This window comes from Heliangelus exortis, chromosome 10 (genome assembly GCF_036169615.1).
Source record: "Heliangelus exortis chromosome 10, bHelExo1.hap1, whole genome shotgun sequence".
In the NCBI taxonomy this organism is placed as follows: Eukaryota; Metazoa; Chordata; class Aves; order Apodiformes; family Trochilidae; genus Heliangelus; species Heliangelus exortis.
The window spans coordinates 14,307,905-14,327,849 of NC_092431.1; the positions used below are offsets into that span (position 1 = coordinate 14,307,905).

General features: G+C 37.0%; 1 protein-coding gene across 7 annotated transcripts in view; it reads left to right on the plus strand.

Moving 5' to 3' along the window:
* Positions 1–19,945, plus strand: part of LRBA (LPS responsive beige-like anchor protein) — a 388,894-nt gene that overhangs the window by 83,689 nt on the left and 285,260 nt on the right. For all 7 annotated transcript variants that reach the window (XM_071753672.1, XM_071753674.1, XM_071753673.1 and 4 more), the window contains 3 exons: positions 1,918–2,089; positions 2,740–3,178; positions 13,335–13,468. In XM_071753672.1, coding sequence (XP_071609773.1) covers positions 1,918–2,089; positions 2,740–3,178; positions 13,335–13,468 — 745 coding nt within the window. The remainder of the gene's footprint in view (positions 1–1,917; positions 2,090–2,739; positions 3,179–13,334; positions 13,469–19,945) is intronic.

The window sequence follows — 19,945 nt, forward strand, 5'->3', positions numbered from 1 at the left end:
TTCTTTGTAGCTAGTTTTCTGCATGTATCTTTTTGCTGAGCAGTTGCTGTAAGTTATGCAGTCTGGCTCTAAAGGGAATTTACAAAAAGCAAGTATTGCTCACAGTCATTAGGAACTCATAATACTCTGCAGCTCTGGTGGTGTTTTGGATTGAGAAGAGGGAGAGGTGAACACTGCTGCCTGCTAATTGGGCTTTTTGGTATGTTCCTAAGAGCTGACTTTCTGGAATTCTGCCTATTCTATATAAAATATGTTGTATTTCATAAAAATACCTACTTGCAAATGCTGTACATAGACAAACTGTTTATGTATAATATGCATCATAAAGATGTTTATGCTTCTTGAAAAATTATAATCTCCCTAGTTAATTAGAAATTAGAGGTCATCTCTAATTCCATTCCCTCCCCTCAGAGGAACCAATTTGTGTGCATGTGCTGTAAATATGCATATGTTTTTTAGTCTTGAATTGACTAAAAATATCTTTGCCCTATGTCAGCAGCTTTATAGCTGATATTGAGGAAATTGAGATTGATTGCTCAGAAAAAACACCTCTGTAAGCAAATACAGCAGCTATAATGGCTATGAGTCATTGGTGCCCACAAACTTGGGACACTAGAACTTATTTTACAACAATTGGACTATTTAGCAAGTATAATGATTTACACAGTGGCTTTTGGTCTATCCAGAATAGTGAAGGATCTTTTGTTTTTATTTTTGCAGCAATTATCAGTTGTGATACTTCTGTGAACCCCTTTTTCAGTGTTAATTGTGCAAAAGAGTAACAAAGTGAATCTTCCATAGTGGTTGCAACAAAAATAATCCTAATGATGCAATCCTCAAAATCAGGCACATTTTGTGTACTCATTTTTTCTTTAAAAGAAAACCAGCATGCACACACAGCCTCTGCTTTTTTGCATATCTAATCAACCAGGTCTTCTGTTTCACAAATAAATATAACATGAGGCAATAACTGATTTATAGCTACTGGGTTGAGCTGTGGAGGAAAAATAGACATTAAAAGATCTACTTTGGAATAGTTTTTATCTGACCTCCTTATACTTGTATTTAAATATTTTATGTTTGATTTGCATGCAGTTTCTTTATTGTTCAGCATGTAGAATTGTGTTTGTCATGATTTGAACCTGTACACCCTTTCTCTTTTTGTGTGGTCAGTGAGGATCCAAATACTCAGTTCTGTGATCCCAAAGTGTACACAGCTTTTCTTCCTTTGACAGCCAAAGGTGACAGGCTTAGGCTGACTCATAGTGTCCAGTCAGATTTGGGATGTGCCTCTTTTCTCTCTTTCAGTAGGAGTGACAGAGTACTCTGCAGAGGTACCTGCCATAGTTCCTATTAGAATTTATTTGTAGGATTTTAAGAAAATCTCTTCATAAAATTAGAACTGTAATGCAAATGCATGTGTTCATCTGGACAGTCTGGTGATAAATAAAACTTTAACACTGGCTCTGGAATTAGAATTTCCTTCATTTACATGTGGGAGTTTATAAATACTTTTACAGTTTTATTGAGTATGCTTGCCTGCTTGTACTTTTGTACTTCACAGCAAATACTGTTAATATCTTGGTACATTTGAGGAGGCATCATAGTGGAAACACCTGTAAATAAGTAAAGGGGAGTCCCTGCACTAATTCAAAGTGTGTAGTCAAAACACACAACCTTAGTCAAAGTTTTCATATTTATATGTAAAAAGATGAAAGGATAGGTACTTGAATAGGGTTGCTGTGGTTTCTAGCTTTATAGGTGAGACAGACTTTGACTAGAGAGTATTGCTCTTCCATTGCTGACATATCAGCTTACTCTTAGTCTATTTATCACAGCACTGGGCATACTGTACAGAAAAATAAGCATGCTACTGAAACTGTAATGGAAAAACCTGTTTCTCTCTCTTTTTTGCAGGAGGATAGTAAACAGGCTCAGTTTTTGGCTTTGGCTGTTGTGTATTTTATTTCTGTGCTCATGGTTTCAAAATACAGAGATATATTGGAACCTCAGAATGAAAGACGACCACCAAACCATAGCCAGACACTCAAGGAATCAAAGAATGAAAATTCTGAAACTGCTGCTGCAGGTGAACTGTTAATTGTTTGGTCAAACGTAATAATGGGTCTTACCCATCTTAAAATTCTGTAGAAGTCCATGTAAAATTTTGTAGAAATATGCCCGTTGTAACTGCTTAAATGAACAACATCACAATAGTGAGTTTGCCTCAGTATTTCTATGTACCTTCAGATCTGAGAAGAGCCTGATTGCTTTAGGTTGATTTTGCTGTGTAGAGGTGGTTAATCTCACTGAAGTAGCTCAGTATCCATGAATGCTTGTTGCAGAAACATTACAGTTTTATGTAAGGTTAAGTATGCATAAGCATAGACTGGCAGCTTTTTGTTTCCACTATCAGATTTTTTTTCATCTTTTCCTCTTCTGTTGGGCTATCAATTAATTTTCATTCTTTGACTGCTGAGTCATTATCTTCCATTTCCTTGTCTGTTTTTTTGATGTTGTAATTTTTCAGGCTTCTCAGAAATTAGGAGGAAAATTCTCTAAGTTTCCTATTAAATACCTATAGGCAATATTAAATCTTTAAGGAAGCAAGAGGAAATACTTACAGATGTGTTATTTCACTTAACCACCTATTGGTGTTACTTCTTTAGGAGCAGTGTGCTGAATGCAGTTCTGCTAATAATGGACTTAAAATGTGTCTTCTGTTTTTGGTATGAACAGATGTGGAAAATCCATCTGCTGCTCTCAATGCTTCAGCCTCCACTGAAGATTCAGAAAGTACAGCATCTATACAAAGAAGAGATTCTGGTCTTGGGGAGGAAGCAGCTTCAGGGCAAACAAACAGTTCTGGTAGAGTTTCTGAAGCAGGACCTCCAAACATCAGTGCAGGTCCAGATGCAGTCAGTGAAGTACTGTGCACACTCTCTTTAGAAATAAATAAGTCTCAGGAGGGCAGAAGTGAGACAGGAACTGAGGACAGTAAACCTGTAACTTCTGTGCCAGCTGCAAAAAATGTCAATGTAAAAGACATCCTGAGAAGCTTGGTAAGCATGCCAGCTGATGGGACTGCAGTGGATGCTGCTCTTCTGCCACCAACCTTCCTTGGAGTTCTTGGAGATGGAGCTGCTGAGCAGCCTGTACAGTTCCATTCCTTTGACAGGTAATATAATTTCTGAAATATCTGGGCTATTTAATGTTGTTTAAGATACATGTAAGGAACAGAAAAATTCATGCTCCCCAGGTCTCATGAACACTGTCATCTAGTAGTTAACATAATCAAGGTGCTTTGCCTTACACATAGAACCTTTGATTTCCAAGTCCACCCACATCACACAGATTCACCAGGAAGGTACACTCTGCAATTCATGGGGTGCTACATGATGCTGTGTTAGGCTACAAAAGACTGAGGAAATAAAAAATGGCTGATGGTGGGGTTATGCTTGAAGCTGTTGGAGCCAGCACCTCTTTATGAGAGGTAACTTTTCTTTCTCCATACATGTTACAGCTCAGAAGCAATATGGTAAAAAGGCAAAAAAAATGCCTAGAAAGGGCTGCAAGAGTAAAAGAAAAGAAATAGTAAACTGCTCTTTTGTCTTTGCTGTTCCACTGTTCCTAACTGCAGCAGTAGCAGACAAGAGCTTCTGCACTGTCCATAGTTGGGCAGTTTTAAAGGAGCCAGGAAGTAAAATGGACATTAAATAACTTAAAGTAATGATGTGTAGATTAGCTTGTGTACTGATCACAAAGCTATATCTATTTTCTGTTATTGCGGACCTGCAAAAGAATGCTGTATTAATAATGGTTACAAATGGGTCAAAAACAATGGAGCGGTCACCTATGTGTCCTGCCTAAAGAATACTCCTATTCATTTATGAAAATGCATCTGTGTGCTGCCTTCTGGTGCTAAACACTCACTTAAAATCTTTCAGGCTTTTTTCAATAGGTAAAACCCTAAACTGTTAGATTTGCTTTGTTGTTACAATAGCTTTTAAAATTCTGTTTGATAAATATCTGCCTTTCCTAATGCTCAGGTGTTGTGGTGGATTTAAAATGGAGCATTCCTGCTTTGTTGCTCATCTCCTTTTATACTGAAGTCCTCTTTCCTGATAGCAATTTTGGTGTCTCCTACACCTCAGTCTCATTAATTCCTCATCTTTTCACAAGTTTGGTAGACTAAATTGTCTTTTACTGTGCTTACTGACTTTGACAGCTTTGGGATTCTCAAAAACAGCAAAGAAAACAAAGAACAACAGTAAGAATGGCATAATGCTTGCATCCCTGACTCTAGAAAAGCCTTATTCTTACTTCAGAAATCCTGTAGTTGAGCTGGTGCAGGAAGATCTCATTACCATACTGGGATCTGATCCTTTGCTTATTCCAGAACTACCTCTGGCTCTGTTGTCTTGGCAGTCTAGGGCTGCCTTGCTCAAACCAGCAAAACTTTGATGACCCAAAAAGAGTGCAGCTGTCAAAAGGAGGGTCAGGGTGCCACTGTCTTAATGTGCCTTCTCAGCTCAGATAGCTGTATCACTAGAGGGGGAAGAGATGGTGGAGGTTGTCTGCCTAGATTAGAGGCAGATGGTGTACGCTTGCATTTGATCCCCTAGCTGTTGTCTCAATGTAAACACTATCTTTTGCTTGTGATGCTAAGCAGGAGGACTTGTTTTAGGAGCAGATGGAAGATGTAGGTAGAGGGGGTAGATGTAGGTAGAGGTGGAAAATTGGGAGAAAACAGACACTTGCCTCTTTCTTTCCACACGTCTTTGCCTGCTGCTGGCCAAATGCTTTTAGCACTTGCCCACTGAGGCTTGGCAAAGTGGGAGGGAGATTGATGACTAAAACAGCATGATGTTTTATGCTGTGACTGATATTTTTCCTCAGAGAATTCTTTTGTTTGTTGCTGAGTAGTAGAGATTTGAACCACAAAATATGTCTTGAGATCTGCTGCAGCAGTTGGTGTTGCGTTTAGGAATTACGTTTTCGCTATTGCTAAAACTGAAGGTTTCTGCTACCTGAGCAAATCTGATTTGAGTTGGTGTAAAGCAAGGAAAGCTGGGCACTTGGACTCCTGGTATCTAACATAGGTAGATTATACCTACAAAACCTTCTCACGAGGAAAGCGTGCAACTTAATTTGATTATATGTACACTAATGAATTACTGGACAACATCAACCCTTCAGTCACTCTCAGTCTGTGGTCTCTTTTTGTATATTACAAAGTCACTCAAATAACGAAAAGAATGCCTTAAACTGCAGTGTGCTTTGTAAAACAAGTCCCTGAGAAGCTGAACTACTGCCTGGTTTGTGCATTTGTTTTTCCCATCTGTCCCAGATGGATTCTTCTCTCCTTTTCCCACTTCACAAGTGCCAGCCGTTTGCAACCACAACTCTTAATATTCTCTCACTTCAAGCTTGAGACACAAATACTGTATCAGATACTGAGAGGAAATGTGTCTGGTGAAGGAATATGGACAGAGGAGTGAAAAGGTGCATGAACTGAAGCAGCAGACAGCACCAGGCTTGTGTGTGGAGGAGCAGAGGGCTTTTGGGGTTTTGTGTAGTTCCTTGTACCAATCTGGACTGCTCCACAGTGATACCTTGCAGGTGTTAATTTCCCAGGGCTTTTTGTGTTTAGTGAGTGGAGCTAAATATGTGAAGAAAAGGTTGTGAACTAGTATAAAATATTTTGTCCTTCAGCAGTTGCACGTGACCTCAGATTGTCAGCAGCTCTGTGTTCCTACGTGGTTTAATTTTTCATTTCCTTCCTTTTGTGGGTATGTTGTGTAGTCAAAAGTGTACTTAATGGTGTACAAGTTTTACCTCCAGTCAATTATCATCTGGTAGTGACATGCACAAGCTTGCATATATGGTAAACATGTTAATCTTGGATCAGGCATATTGCTAACTAGCTAATAAATCAATGTATCAAAAAGTAGAGTGACTGTGCAAATGAAATATTTGTATTTCAAATTATATTGGCAGGAAGGTTTCATGACCTCTTCCAGGTGACTGAATCTTTATATTGTGTATCTCTGCTTGAAGTACAAGTTTTATGCTCTGAAATTACACCTATTGACAATAGCAGGAAGGAATTGTAACAAGGAAAGAAAAACCTTTTCACAAAAAAGTGTAACTACCTGGGAAATAGTAGCTCTTATTTCTGGGCTAGACAAAAAATAGTAAGGTACATTAGAAAAATTTGGGAAAACAGACTTTGGGATGCTGTCTTATTTTCCACATCTGGTTTATATTTAATATGTGTTGTTTGGTGGTAAACACAACTTCTGTGTGTTAACTTTTTTTTCCCTTTTTAAAAAACACTTTGTTAAAACTTGTTCCCATGTAGCAGCTTACCAGTGGGGTATCTCTGGGAATTTCAAAGCATCTCTCTGATCCTGCATTTATCTCAGGAATGCTGTGTCAGAAATCAAAACTCTCCTCATATCTTAAGGATTATCAACTTCTCAGCCATAGCTGGAGAGTATACAGTAACAGCTATGTGAGTGAAACCTTACTGAAAGGCTGCCAGGTTGCAAGCCTTTGCAAACAACTAGGTGTATGTGTTCATTCCCATGCCAAAAATCTTCTTCTTATCTTATGTGAAGATGCAATCTCGTGATTAGTGGGTGCCAGGGGTTTATCGTGATAGAAGTTCAAGACTTGCATTGCCTTTTTCCCAAGATTCACAGGGACATGAATTAGTGTTCCAATTTCAGTGTGTTCTAACCCAGCAGTTTTCTTATTTACTAGTAATCTTTTAGAATAAGAGGGGAGACTAATGCAAGCAAATTTAAATAAAATAGAAATAAAAGTAACCAAAGCATAGTATTAAAAAAAAAAAAACAACCTCTATTTCTCTTCAGTTAGTCTAATAAAACCCATAAACCATCACTTGCCATTTTTACTGTGCAATTTGAAAAGAAAATCTTAGTATAACTTCTACTACTTTTTGTGGAAACATTCAATAATCATGCCATTACAGGATGCTGATGCTGAGGGTTCAGAGGAGCATAGGCTCTTAGATCATGGTCTTGTGCCATTGAGCTTAAATCTGCAGCTAAACTGTAACTTACAGAATAAGCTTGTTTTTCATTTTGGAACATCATTAAATGATTGAGCAAGCTTGTGTTTGCTCATTTGTCAGTCAGTGGAGTGCCTGTGCCTTTGTGATTGTTGATTTCTGGTATTTCAGTTAAATTTAATCCAAGTTTTGGGGTTTTGGGTGGGTTTTTTTTTGTTTGTTTGTGTTTTTGTAGGGTTTTTTTGTTGTTGTTTTGTTCTGTTTTTAATGGAATTAGTACATTTTAGGCTTCATTGATTTGGGCCTCAAAATTAAAAAGAATAAACTTGTTGACAAGGTTAGGTCTACCAAGTTGTAGAGACAGAATATGAGAATGGAGGATCTGGAGATGAGAAGCTCAGCTCTTGTGGCAAACCCAACAGTTCTTGAGAGGCAAACTACTTGAAGCCTTCTTCCTGCCAAGCTGATTTTAAAGTTCTCTTATGAAATTGAATACATTCCTTCTGTCATCTCTTCTCTCCCTGCACCATTCTCTATTCTCTCCTGGTTTTGAGTATCTTATTCTTTTATTCTCCTTGGAATACCCAAGGAATTTGAGGAAAAATAAGAGAATGGGTATTACCTACAGACAGCAGAGCCCATGGAATGACACTGACATGGCAGGCTGCTTTCCTGACTCATAAAGTAGGGGTAAAAAATAAGTCTCTATTCTTCTTTTTACTCATTGCATGGGAGCCTTGCAGTGAGCACTGTTCTGGTAGCCTGGCACAAAACTAATTTCTTTTGGTTTTGAATTAAAACCATTATCCCATTGGTAAAACTGTCACCTGTATTGCTGTTCAGTGCTAAAAATGAAATGCTGAGAATTAAATCTGTAAGAATTCCTCTGTGTCAAGAGGAATTAGAGCTCATATAAGTATTCTTAAATTATAGTGAGGTCATGAGTTTGGCCTGGCCCATGATGTATTAGGAATATTTGACTGTCACCCAAAGAAAATTTTTGCCTTGAAATATATTTAAAATTAATTGCAGACATGCCAACTTGAAAAAAAAATATTTAGCAAAATGACTCCAAATTTAGGAGATATTTATAGGTATTTTGTCCCTTTATACTAAAACAGAATTGGTGATCTGAAACCCAAGAAATCTTTCAGTGAGCAAATCCTTATAGAATTTGGCAGAATACATCATTATTGTATAAGCCTTTGTCTGTGACGGAAGTGGGTGTTCAGCTCAGTGATTTGTGCTCATTCAGCAGTGAATAATTGTCTGCAACACGAAGGCTTCTTACACTTCATCATAATTGGGACTAATAACACATTGACCTTCAGGCTAAGAGGTATTTATGGTGGCTAGTTCTCACTAAGCCTGACCTACCTTTATCAGTTCACATGCTGCAAATTCCTACATTAAAACTTAAATATTTGATTTTAAATTTAAAAAGGCAAACATGTAATAAAGTCATGGAAATGAAGCAACTAAACCATCATTTTTACCATAGTGCTTGAGATCTGCTTGGAATGCACTTTCAGAATACTTTTATGCCATTTCTCTAGTTTGCTTTATTTCTTCTGTATCTCAGTATTATGGTAATGAGTGCTATAATATACAAATGTAACCTAAAAGTAGAGAGTTAACTGAAATGGTATGATAATGTGAATGTTAAAGAGTAAAATTCGTTGATGGTTTTCTTCCATGTGATATTTCTCTCCCCATGGGTGAGGTTGCTTAATATATGTTCTTACTCTGATGAAATCGGTGCATAATTAGAGATTTTTAAAAAAAAAGCTTGTTTTTATGGATCTAGGGAAATACACGATAAGGCCACTTATTGATGAATATTTTATTCATATGTGTAGCAATATTGAACCTTTTACAACATGCTTATCAGTTTAACCACAAAAGGGACTGTCTATTCTATGTGCTCTTTAAAGGCAAGTGCCCCATTACTTGAGAGAAGATGAAAGCACATTAATTTTTAAGACATTTCTCTGACAAAGCTATCTATTTAACAATGTGCTAAATGTTCCTTATTTTCTGGTTTATTTTCTACAATATTTAATCTACGTTTTCCTATGTCTGGTACATTCTTTCTGCAAGTTGTGTTCATTTTACTTGTATTAACATTTAAATAATCTTTTGAAAGAAGAACACAAAGGAGTATTGATGGCTAATAGCAAATATTTCTGTTTGAACACAATTGCATTTTCAACTAAATATTCAGAAAGAATATCATCTTACTGCACAAAGAAGGAGAAATGTAGGAATTTCAGAATTCCTGAAATGCAAAATATAGGAACATGACCAGTGTTTATGCTTCAAGTATCTTAATTTGCTTTCCAGTATGTGGTAAATATAAATATGTATGTGACTGCAAAAAACGTGCTTGCATAGCTTGAAGAAGGCCTGGAAGTGGAAATTCCTGAAGGAAATCCTGCAAATGCAACGTGAGTCAGTTTGCCCCATTGAAGGGGAAGGCATAGATAGTAAACATTACAGTACAAATAATGCAGTAGTCCATACCTATCATACAGACCTACCTACCTACATACATACCTATCAAGTAATTATGTTAAGCTATTTCAATGTTTTGGATTGTTTTTGAACTATTTAAGGATTTTTTTCAATCAGAAGGTCATGGCTACCGTCCAGGAGACAAAAAGAAATTACACTGAGGGTTTGGGGTTTCTTCACATAACGTTTTTTGGACAGTGTGCAGCTGCCTCTCTGGCTGTGTGCTTGAGAATGACACAGCTAAACCTTCTTTCCTCACAAGAAATACTGGTTATTTGGTGTTGGCTTGAAAAGGCAGAAATAATTTTTGGTTGGCTGTTGAAGATGACTACCTAAAATAAATCCAGTACAGAACTAGTCTGCTGCTGGAAAACAGCTTTATGGTGAGTTGTTCAAAGCCTCTGTGTTCTTCATGGTTCTGATTTTTAATGTGAAGCAGCAGTTTTGCCAGGCCCTTTCCCGTTGCCTTTTGTCTTCCTATGGAGCACAGTAGAAGTCTTGGGTTGTGGGGTATCATGAACACTGAATCCTTAAGCAAGCTTGTAAGAAAAGGCATCAAGGACTATGATGACCTTAATGTGTAGGAATTACCACAGAATTTATGATGATTTTTTTTGTTTGTTTCAGTGAGGTATTATAAGCAACCTCAATTTTATCAGAACACTCTGTTAGTGTCTCTTGCTCAAAGCACATGGTGACTGTAGCTGGAATACACCTCTGCAGACCTGTCAGGAGTGTTTTGAAGGTGACACATGATCTGTTGTATTTCAGAGTCTGAAACCTGTGCTTCAGTTTTTATTCTTTGAATCCAAGTAAAAGAAGTGATATTGTGTAATTTAAAAAGAAAAAAAAAGCCTAAGAGAGTATTAGTGACATATTCCTGGTGCCAGTCATCTGAGTATCTTCCTTAAAGTGAATGTCGTTGCTGGGGACTGAAAACTTGAATGAAAGTGTTAGAATTCTTTTTTTATGTGCTTCATGGAAAGTAAGTTAGTGAAGACAAGATTTGCAGCTGTACTTCTATTCCCAAACTTCTACAAAAGGCAAAAGATGGTAGCCATTTACTGCTGTCTGTCACAGCCCAGGGGAAAAAAATAAAGTAATTCCTTTGCTTGAATGCACTCCTTCTTGGGGAGCTGTTGAGAGTCTGGCAGCTTGCTGGAAATACTCCCTCAGTGCACCTACACTTAAGCACACTCAAGGTCAGTAGAAGTTTACAGGAAGGAACATAATATATAGGCTTTTGTCAGAAACAGCACAGAAAGTGGAAGACTGCTGGAGCTGGGATTTCTTTTGTGTCCACTCATTGTCAGCTGCAGATGAGCAGTCTCAGGGTAGCAGCTGGAGCTTTCTTGCTCCCATGAAGCTTCAGAGGTGTTACTTAACCTATGAGGAGCTTCGAGTAGTAGTGCTAAAAATTACTCCTGTTGTAAAATTCCTACTTGATCCATTCCAGCATATTAATTTCTGTATTTTCACCTGAAAAGAGGTGGCTCTGGTATATAATATCAGTCAAAATTCAGCAATTTATGTATATATTTTTAAGGTTTGGATCTGGCTTGCCCTGTGTTACTTAAAATACCTCTTGTTCCGTAGTTCCTGGGGATCTTAGCAGAGTCAGAGTAGGATCTGTAACCTTCATAGGAATTCTGAGGACACAGCTGTTCTGATTTGATGTTTTGAGAGAATTCTTACTGACTCTTTATGCCCTGGAAACCAAAACCTTCTGTAGATTATTTGGTTTTACCCTCAAAGTAGTTCGATGTTTTCCAAGTTAAAATTAGTTACTTAGAAGATGCATTTTGAACAGACACTGTCTAAATGTGTCATCTGCATGGGCACCAAAATTTGTCACCAAGAATTCTCCCGTGTGACCTTGCATTCGATGTAATTGTGTGTGTGTGAGTGAGCAGAAACTGGGGAATTGTTTCTGGAACTTCATGGGTGTGCAAAGGAGTATTTTGAGCATGTGCACTGGGACCCCAGAGTCCACTTGAATAGTCTCATATTTTTATTATATGTCTGTATGTTTTAGTATTATTAATGATTTAATACTATTGATCAGTATTTCTTACTTTCAATTGCTATACAGTAAAAGAACTTAAAATCTGTAAAGTAACAGACCCTCAGTGCTGGATCATGAATGGTGGAGATGTGTCTGAAAGTTTACTATGTGTGGGTGTACTCAGTCAACTTAAAAGAATTTTGCAGTCCCTTCCAGGTGTTTGGATGTGTATTTTAGAACAGTAGTAACAGTTTCCAGACAGTGTGACAGAATCTTGAGTGAGAAATCCCCTTTGGGTGATGCAAAATTAAATGGTAATAAGGCTGTAATTTAGAAGAGATGTAAAATATGATTTTTTTTTTGTGAATTGTTCATGTTTCAGGGCAACTGACAAATTCATGGTTTAGGCACAGTATCTTGACTTGGGGCTCAGGTGTTACTGCTTCTATTTTTTCAGTGTATAGTTAACATCAGCAGTCACCCTTATAATGATATGACATGTAATGCCTTCAAGTATGGTGCCTGCCTACTCCTGCCATTAAGGAGGGTTGATTTAATCAGTAATGTGGTCCAGCTTCTGTGACATCCTTTGGACTGAAAAGGGAGTCAGATACAGTTCTTTTGCCCCGTTCTAGAAAGAGCTATTTTGTAAATATTTGACAGAACTTTTTTGTGTGTTATTATCACACCTGACTTTGGGTCCAGTCTCTAAGTTACTTTATTTAGAAAATGAATATTTTAAAGCTATTAAGGGAATACTTTCAGTGCATAGTTATAGTACTGTCAACAAAATGTGATTAAATAAATTGCATGTTGAAGACTTTCTGCTTACTGTTAACACCAGGTAATTAAAAGTAAGCGCTGCTGTGGGAGTGCATTATATATCAGCCGTACTCTTTACCTCATTAGCTGGGTTTTTGCATGTTTATGGAGCTAACTTGCAATTAAAAATGCCTTTAACGTATGCTTAACAAGGCCTTTTAGGTATTTGGAATAAAGTACTACAATTTAATTGAAACTGGGATAGCGGAAATAGATGTCTTAGTAACACATGAAATAAATCTCTGTGCCTAACTTGTCACTTTGCATCTTCTCCTCTTGTGTGATCTTTAATGCTGACTGGAAGGCCTAACGTTTAACTTGTATACGAAATGAAGGTCCTCTTCAACTCCAAAGAATGTTTTGGGTTGGTTTTTTTTTTTTAATATAAATAAAACTTGATAGACAAGCTATGTTCATGCCCAAGCCATATTTTTAAGATCTGTGAATGTCTGTGTATGCACATGGATAACTGTTAAGACAGTTTCAGCTGTAGTGTATCCTTCTTCAGTTAGTCTTCTGTTCTGCGTTAGAAAATCAGAAGTCGTATTACTGTCAAGGCAACCTTCAGTTTTAGTCATTAATCTTGGTATTTTAGTTTTGGACATTGTCGTATCTTTTGCAAAAAGTTGCCTGAAGTTTAAAATGAAGTCACAGGGAGACTAGGGTGAAAAGTAAAACCTACTTGCAGGTCACTTATCCTGCTGATTTAACTGGGTTCATGTTTGTCAGGGATTTTATGGACTTGGATAAGATATTAAAGTGTACCATAAAAACTAAGTCAGGGTGAGGTGTCCTTCAGGTTAAGGTAGATTGACAGAGATGATGGAAGAAGAAAACAGGAAAGGAGCAGTACTTTTGCAGGACATGAAAGTGTATGTGCTGGCTGTGTAAACAAGGATCATGACCTGTGAACCTTCCTACATTATTTTTTATTCACTTTTTGTCTTCATCTAGGAGTGTTGTTGTACCAACGAAGAAATCAACCATTTCCTCTTCTACGACTGCTGTGGGTGTTCCTACAAATGCTGTCAGTGTGGTTTCATCTTTAGATTCTGCTCAAGCCCCAGATTTGTCAGGAGACTCACCTGGTGAGTAAGGGTAAATTCAACAGCATAAATCCCAACCCTTCTCTCTTGCTTCTCCCTCCCTGTTCACTCTGGATGCAAGCGAACGAATCATTGTGTTTCCTGGTACATGTTCTGTAGAGATGAGGTCTTTTCCAGTCATTATCCATGTCTCAAAACACTATCAGACATTAAGTCATGAATTACCTTTCATTGTAACACTGCTTAGTGTGTATATATACTGTCTATACATGTCTTATACTAAGAGTACTAATACTTACTGCTGCCTGTATTTGCTTAGGGCAAAAAGGGCCAGCAATCTGGAGAGATGGTGTTTTAGACTTACTTTTGTAAACTACTGGAGTGTACATCCTAAAATGTCATAAATTACCAATCAAGCAAAAAGACCTTTAAGACCTTTGTACTCTGCACACTGTCTTGTCTGCACCTTTGTGCTTGCATAGCAGGTAGCAGGCCTGTAGCTGGGATCTGTGCCTTGAACAGTGACTATCAGCTACTGTCCAGGAAATTAGATGTCTCTGGGCTAAACTGGACAAATTTTCAGTGACATTATGTGTGTTTGTGAATATGAGAATTCATCCTTTTTTGTATTTTCTGAGAGTTTATTCCCCCGATAATTTTATTAGTCCTAGTTTTGATGTCGCTACACAAATAAAAAAAGTAACTTTTTTATAAATTAAAAAACCCCACAGAAGTAGTGTTACATTAAAAACAACAAAAAAAAAAAGGCCTTGTGAAACTTGTTGGGGTTCTTTTGCCTTCATCTAGCAAAACCAATGCATATGTCTGAGCAATATTTGAGCAATATTGCTCAAAACTGAGCAACCATAATTACAAAATTACTCACAGCTTTTAACTCTAACTCTCATTCAGTATAAATATAGCATATTCTAAAGACATTTTGTCACAGGCTTTTTTTTTATGTCAAATATAAGCTTATTTATGAAGTGTAGGGTGTTAATCCAGAGCTCTGTGTGTTAGTGCTAAGTTGAACTGAAAGCGATAGGCAAATGTTTTGAGTAGCTTGAGCCTGAGGTCAGATTCAGTGTTGGTGCTCAACTAATTGCTTTGGACAATTTTTTTTTTTTCAGTGGGGACAAAACTGAGTAGGTTATTTATTAGCAAGTGGTCCTTTGAACTCAGTCACTCTGGTCATTCTGTACAAGATAAATGCTGTTGAACTCTATATGCTGTATCAAAGGCATCCTTTTCTACTGAGCCATGTTGAAGTCTCAAGGTTGTGTAGGATCTCATCATTGTGCCCATGAAGTTTCATGTCAAGACTTGGAACTGATTTGCATCTTAATCAAGGAAATTTCATTCTGTGCCTGATAATTGGTGTTTCCTTTCAGCTTTTATGTTTCATGGGTCCTGTTTTTATGAACTTAGATCCCAATTGCAAAGGCTGAGAAAAGAAAGTAATCTATTGCTAGGTCCTCTGGTACTTGTGTCTGGAAGATATTTGTTGATATCTTGGACTGCCCATTGCATTTCTTGGGAAAATTAACAAGATTTTGTTTCAACCGTGAAAAAGGAAAGGAAAAGCTATTGAAGTCTATTATGTTCTTATTCTTTTCAAAGGGGAAAATCTGTTTTGTCACTGAAATGCAGGAGGTAGCAGTGTACTGGTCTATGAATAGTGGTTGAACAAAGAAGATTAGCTGTCATTATCACAGTTCTTTAGGGAAAATTACTTCTGTGCAGCTAATCTGTGTTTAAAATAATAAACTTCTACCTACATTGAAATTGTTTGAAATAGTTGCTAATTTGTTAACTTTTTCATGATCTATCCATGTTAGATGTGTTCCTAATTATTATAATTCCTGAAGTTGGTGTTCATTTGCTTTAATATAAACAAAAGTGAACATTGATTTTCAGATTTAGTCAATCTTTTAGGAACATGTGGAAGAAAAAAAAGGACTCCTATGCCTGTAGAATGTGCAAGAAATCCAGACAATAAACAATCCTAGTGTAGTTGGTGACTTCCAGCATGTCTGGGAGTTTTGGCAAAATTTGGACATGTTATCTGAACTGATATGCATAAAAAGAAACTAATCAGGCTAAAAAATAGTAGACATGTTTAGGCTGGCAATCTAATTAATTAAAAGAAAAAGTAAAGGGATAAATGAAATCATGCCTTACACAGATTAAAACGTGAGACTGTTTCTTTTCTCCCCAGTAAAATAATGGCATGGAAACAAAAATTTTGAAGTTGGAGTGGTTTGCACTTATGTTACTCATGTAATTTGCACATGCTGAAGTTGGAAATTAGTTCTGTATAAGACCTTTAACTTTTTTTATTTGGGTATACAAGTAGCAATAAGCAAGCATCCTATAAAACGAAAATCTGATATGTATAATTTCCCCTGAGTTCAAATCATCATGTTCTTCCACTAGTTTTTGTTTTAATGCATCAGAGAACCAATACATTGTTCTCATTTTTTTTCAGCTAACATTCATTGTAAGTCTGTTTTATTTTTTTAATTAAGAAAGTACTTCCCTAAAAATGTACTGAGACTAGGGGTTTATGTAGTAAATATATTTTTTGTGATTTTAAAATTTTATAATACTATCTTTAGTATTTATTTATACTATATATAGACGTCATATATAGCTGTTTTTTCCAAAATCAAAGAATTTTTTAAAGTCAGTTTTGCATGCATTTGATGTGTTTTAAAAACTGATTAAGCAATTAGGACCTTAATATAATAACATATGATGCTTATTTGTGGAGACCTGAGTGAATTTACTCCTGAAACAGAGATGAAAGGGAGGTACAGACATAGAAAAAGGATTAATCAGCGAATTTCAGTTGTTAATGTGTACATAACTATAATTTGGGAATATATTTTACACAAGCATCCTCCATCTGTAGATGTGATGTCAAAATTCCTTGGTCATGGTAGGATCTATGCTGAAATATGAGTTCAGATACCTTCATTGCCATTTTTTTGTGCTCAGAATTGATCTACCTTCTTTCTGACTTTTTTCCTGAAGTTTGTATCTTGCCTGTAGCTCAAGGTCTGTGACTATCTCAGATATTTGACCCCTAAGATTGTCCTAAGCTCATATCAAGTGGATGTGACATGTCCTGGTCTACCCAAATACAAAGTGTTGACAGTCAGAAAGATTACCATCTAAGCTCACTCTGTTCCTCTGATACTTTGAAAGAGGGTGAAAACATTTTGGCTTCAGGCAGCCTGGTCTTTTGGCAGGAGAAGTTTCTTCACCATCAGTCAGCCAAGCTGCAGAGTATTTCACAGCACAAAAAGCCTTTCCTGAGTACAGATGTTCCACTTGTGGTCTAAACTGGCCCATCAGGATGTTGCTGCTGACTGATGTTTGGGTTGTTGGTCTGCTGGAATTGCTTCTTTGATTTTTGAAACATCTTGGCAATGCAAGGGGAAAATGAAGCCTCTTTGTGGCCCATGTTGAGGCAGTCACTTGTGCCTTCATTCAGCAAAATGAAGGGCATATTTACTGGTAGAAAAGTGAGGAGGAATTTCCTCTCATTGTTTATTCCAGGGACTGGCTCATTGGCTGAAGGTGAGGTTTGGGGCAGAGATTCTGCACTTGCTGTGTCCAGGAAGAGCTTCTGGACAAACAGGACTAAGGTTTAGATAGGCAGGACTTGGCTGAGTTGGGTATGTGTGAGAATGCTGATGCTCAGCTTTCCTTTAATTGCTTGAACTGTAGTTGTCATGTACCAAAATGGTGTCAAATTTTTGGAGCTGTTTTGCAGCCTGCACTCTCTCTGTTTTTCCTGGAGTTTCTCTGTCCCATGCATTGTTAGTGCTTCACTCTAAGGAACGTGGTGTTGAGGCTTTCACTCTTCAGTTTGCAAGCAGTGTTCAAATATAGTTTATATTATAAAGAGCGGGTGTGAAAAGTCTGTAAGAAGCAACAAAGAATTCCATCTTGTCCTCACTGACTCTCTGAGTGTAGAAAACAGTGCTAAGTTCCACTCAATTTCTGTTGCCTGCTTCCTTCTCCTCTTATTCGAAGTTGCCCTGAGCCACACACAGCTGCCAGCAAGATTTCTCCTGAACAGCCCCTGAATAGGGGGCTGTTCCCCAAAGTGTGAAGTCATAAACAAGGCCAAGCCTGAGGGTGGAAAAGGATGGTTGGACGAAACCTGGTAATAAGAAGTAACCGATAAAAAAAGGAATTGTGACTCCAGACTTCTACTCCTACATACAGGCAAATGTAAATTTTTTCCCCCTGTTGGCTTGTTTTGCAAAGAAGAATGGTGTTCAGTGAATGAAAATAACCTTCATGATTATGCAATGGAGATTGCCAAATACTGGTTTAGTAAAAAACTATTTTAAAGTACTTCTTTTGAGAGAGTCCACCATTGTTTTGTGAAATCTGTTTTGGTTTAACCTACAGATGTGTTTATGTTAACAGATCCCTTATATTAGCTTGTAAAACCTTTCATTGTAGTCTTGCATTGTACACTTCCAGCCCTGGCAGTGTGTTTTGGAATGAGCTCATTATTTACCAGATACTCATTTCATAAAGAGCATCAGTGTATGTTTTGTAAGGTACATCCATGGTACAAAATGAAGAGGTATGGTTATTTAATTCAGTGGATTTTGGTTGGTTTTTTTTGTTTGTTGTTTTTTTTTAATCTCATCTCTAGCCTCACAGAGTCATTATTAAAATTAAAAATTATTGAAGTTATTTGGCATATATATTAAAGTTACTGTGCATTGCCAAGCCTGCTTTGCAAATGTGTATGCAAAAGCAGAAGGATCTTGTACAAGGAGTTTCTTTTACAATATTTTATTGCTGGAGACATTATTTGTTTAGACCCTTGGGGACCTTGAATAAACAATAAGGTTTCACTGTAAAGGTGCTAGACAGATGATCTATTTGCTTTTTCTTTTATGTTCTTGCAAATGTCTGTAAAACTGTCAGTTTGAAGGAGCCAGTTTATCAGTGAAAGGATAAGGAAGAGATAAGTCAGTTTAGTTCCACATGTTTGAAGTAGCTACTGCACTTACCAACATGTGTCTTGTGAATGAAAATATGCTACTGTTTTTTTTTTTCTTAGAGTTAGAAAAAGTAGAAAAAAATGCTGCTTCTGAGTTAAAGTGAAAAACAGTACTTCTACAAAACAAAATTTGGATGCAAAAATCAGTATGCCTGATCCTATCTAAAAACCTCCTGAAATTCTCAGCTGTGATAAATCTGAGATTCACCCCTCTTAGTGAGATATATCTTGAGTTTGGAATGTGGATTTAGGTGACGATAAGCATGCAGAAATTCATGCCATAAATATACTTACATATTCTTCAAAAAGAATATCAGTTTATGTAGGTGCCTGCCTTGTGCTGTTGTCAAATACAAATTATCAGTGCTTTTTCTCTTATGTCTATATTTAAAAGTTGATTTTAACTTAAACTTGGTGGAGTTTTGCATTCATACCTGATCTGTTGTGTGCAATTTGTTTTGATTTCTAGAAGACAAAAACCATCATGTCCTATCTGTGTTGCCATTGATTTTCTTTAATTCTCATTCTTGCCATTTCTACCAGTGTGTAAAACCAGAAAACCAAACAAAAAACTCCACCCATCCTACGTAATGAAACAGACTCAGTCCAGGGTAACTTGGGTGTTTTGTTGTTTGTCTCCTTGTTAGCCTTGTGAAGGCTGTTAAGGCCTTTATATTGTCCCTGCAAGTGGTTCACTTGAATTTTTTGGGCTTTTTCCTTCATTTTGTTTGTGGCCTAAATGTTGCATTGAATTACTTTTTCTTATTTAATTGTAAAACTCATGCTGCATTGTTGAAGTCTGATTTCACTCTCTGATAATGTGATCCTTGATTTTGCTGTGCATGGACTATGGTGGGACTGTAGCTGTCCTGTGCTTTTGAATTTTTAACATACTAAATAATTGGTGGATTACTGGTCACAGGTTTTAGATGTAGAAGAAAGCATGCAAGTATTTAGATAACAAGACATTCTGCTTATGCAATCCCAGTGTTGAGAGGACTTGCTTATTTTTAAAGCTTTGGTTGCCATTTCAGGTTTGCATTCTGTGAAGCTACCCAGCTCTGTGTGCTCATTTCCCCTTATGGGCAGTGTATGGGCTTAAATCTACCACTGGGCACCAATTTAAGAATTTTTTCAAGTCAGAGGGACTTTTTAATGAGAATAGGGATGTTGGGCTTTAGGGACAAAGCTGAGAAATCTAGTGAAATTAATTAACTATAAAAGTTAGTGAAATAATTTTTTCCAAGTTTTAATTCAGCGTGCAGCCTATTGTGCAGACTGATGTGCAAATCTATGTGTGTAAAACAAAAAGATATTAAGTACCCCACAGACAGCTGGAGCTGAATCATGTGGTTTGTTGCCTTCTGTGGGCTTAGTTTTGTATTTTTCATTCAGGAGACGATGTTTTAATTTTGGCAAATTGTGTTACTGATTTTTCATTTGGGAATGCTCAAAGTATTTTTTTATGGTTTGACTGCATAAAA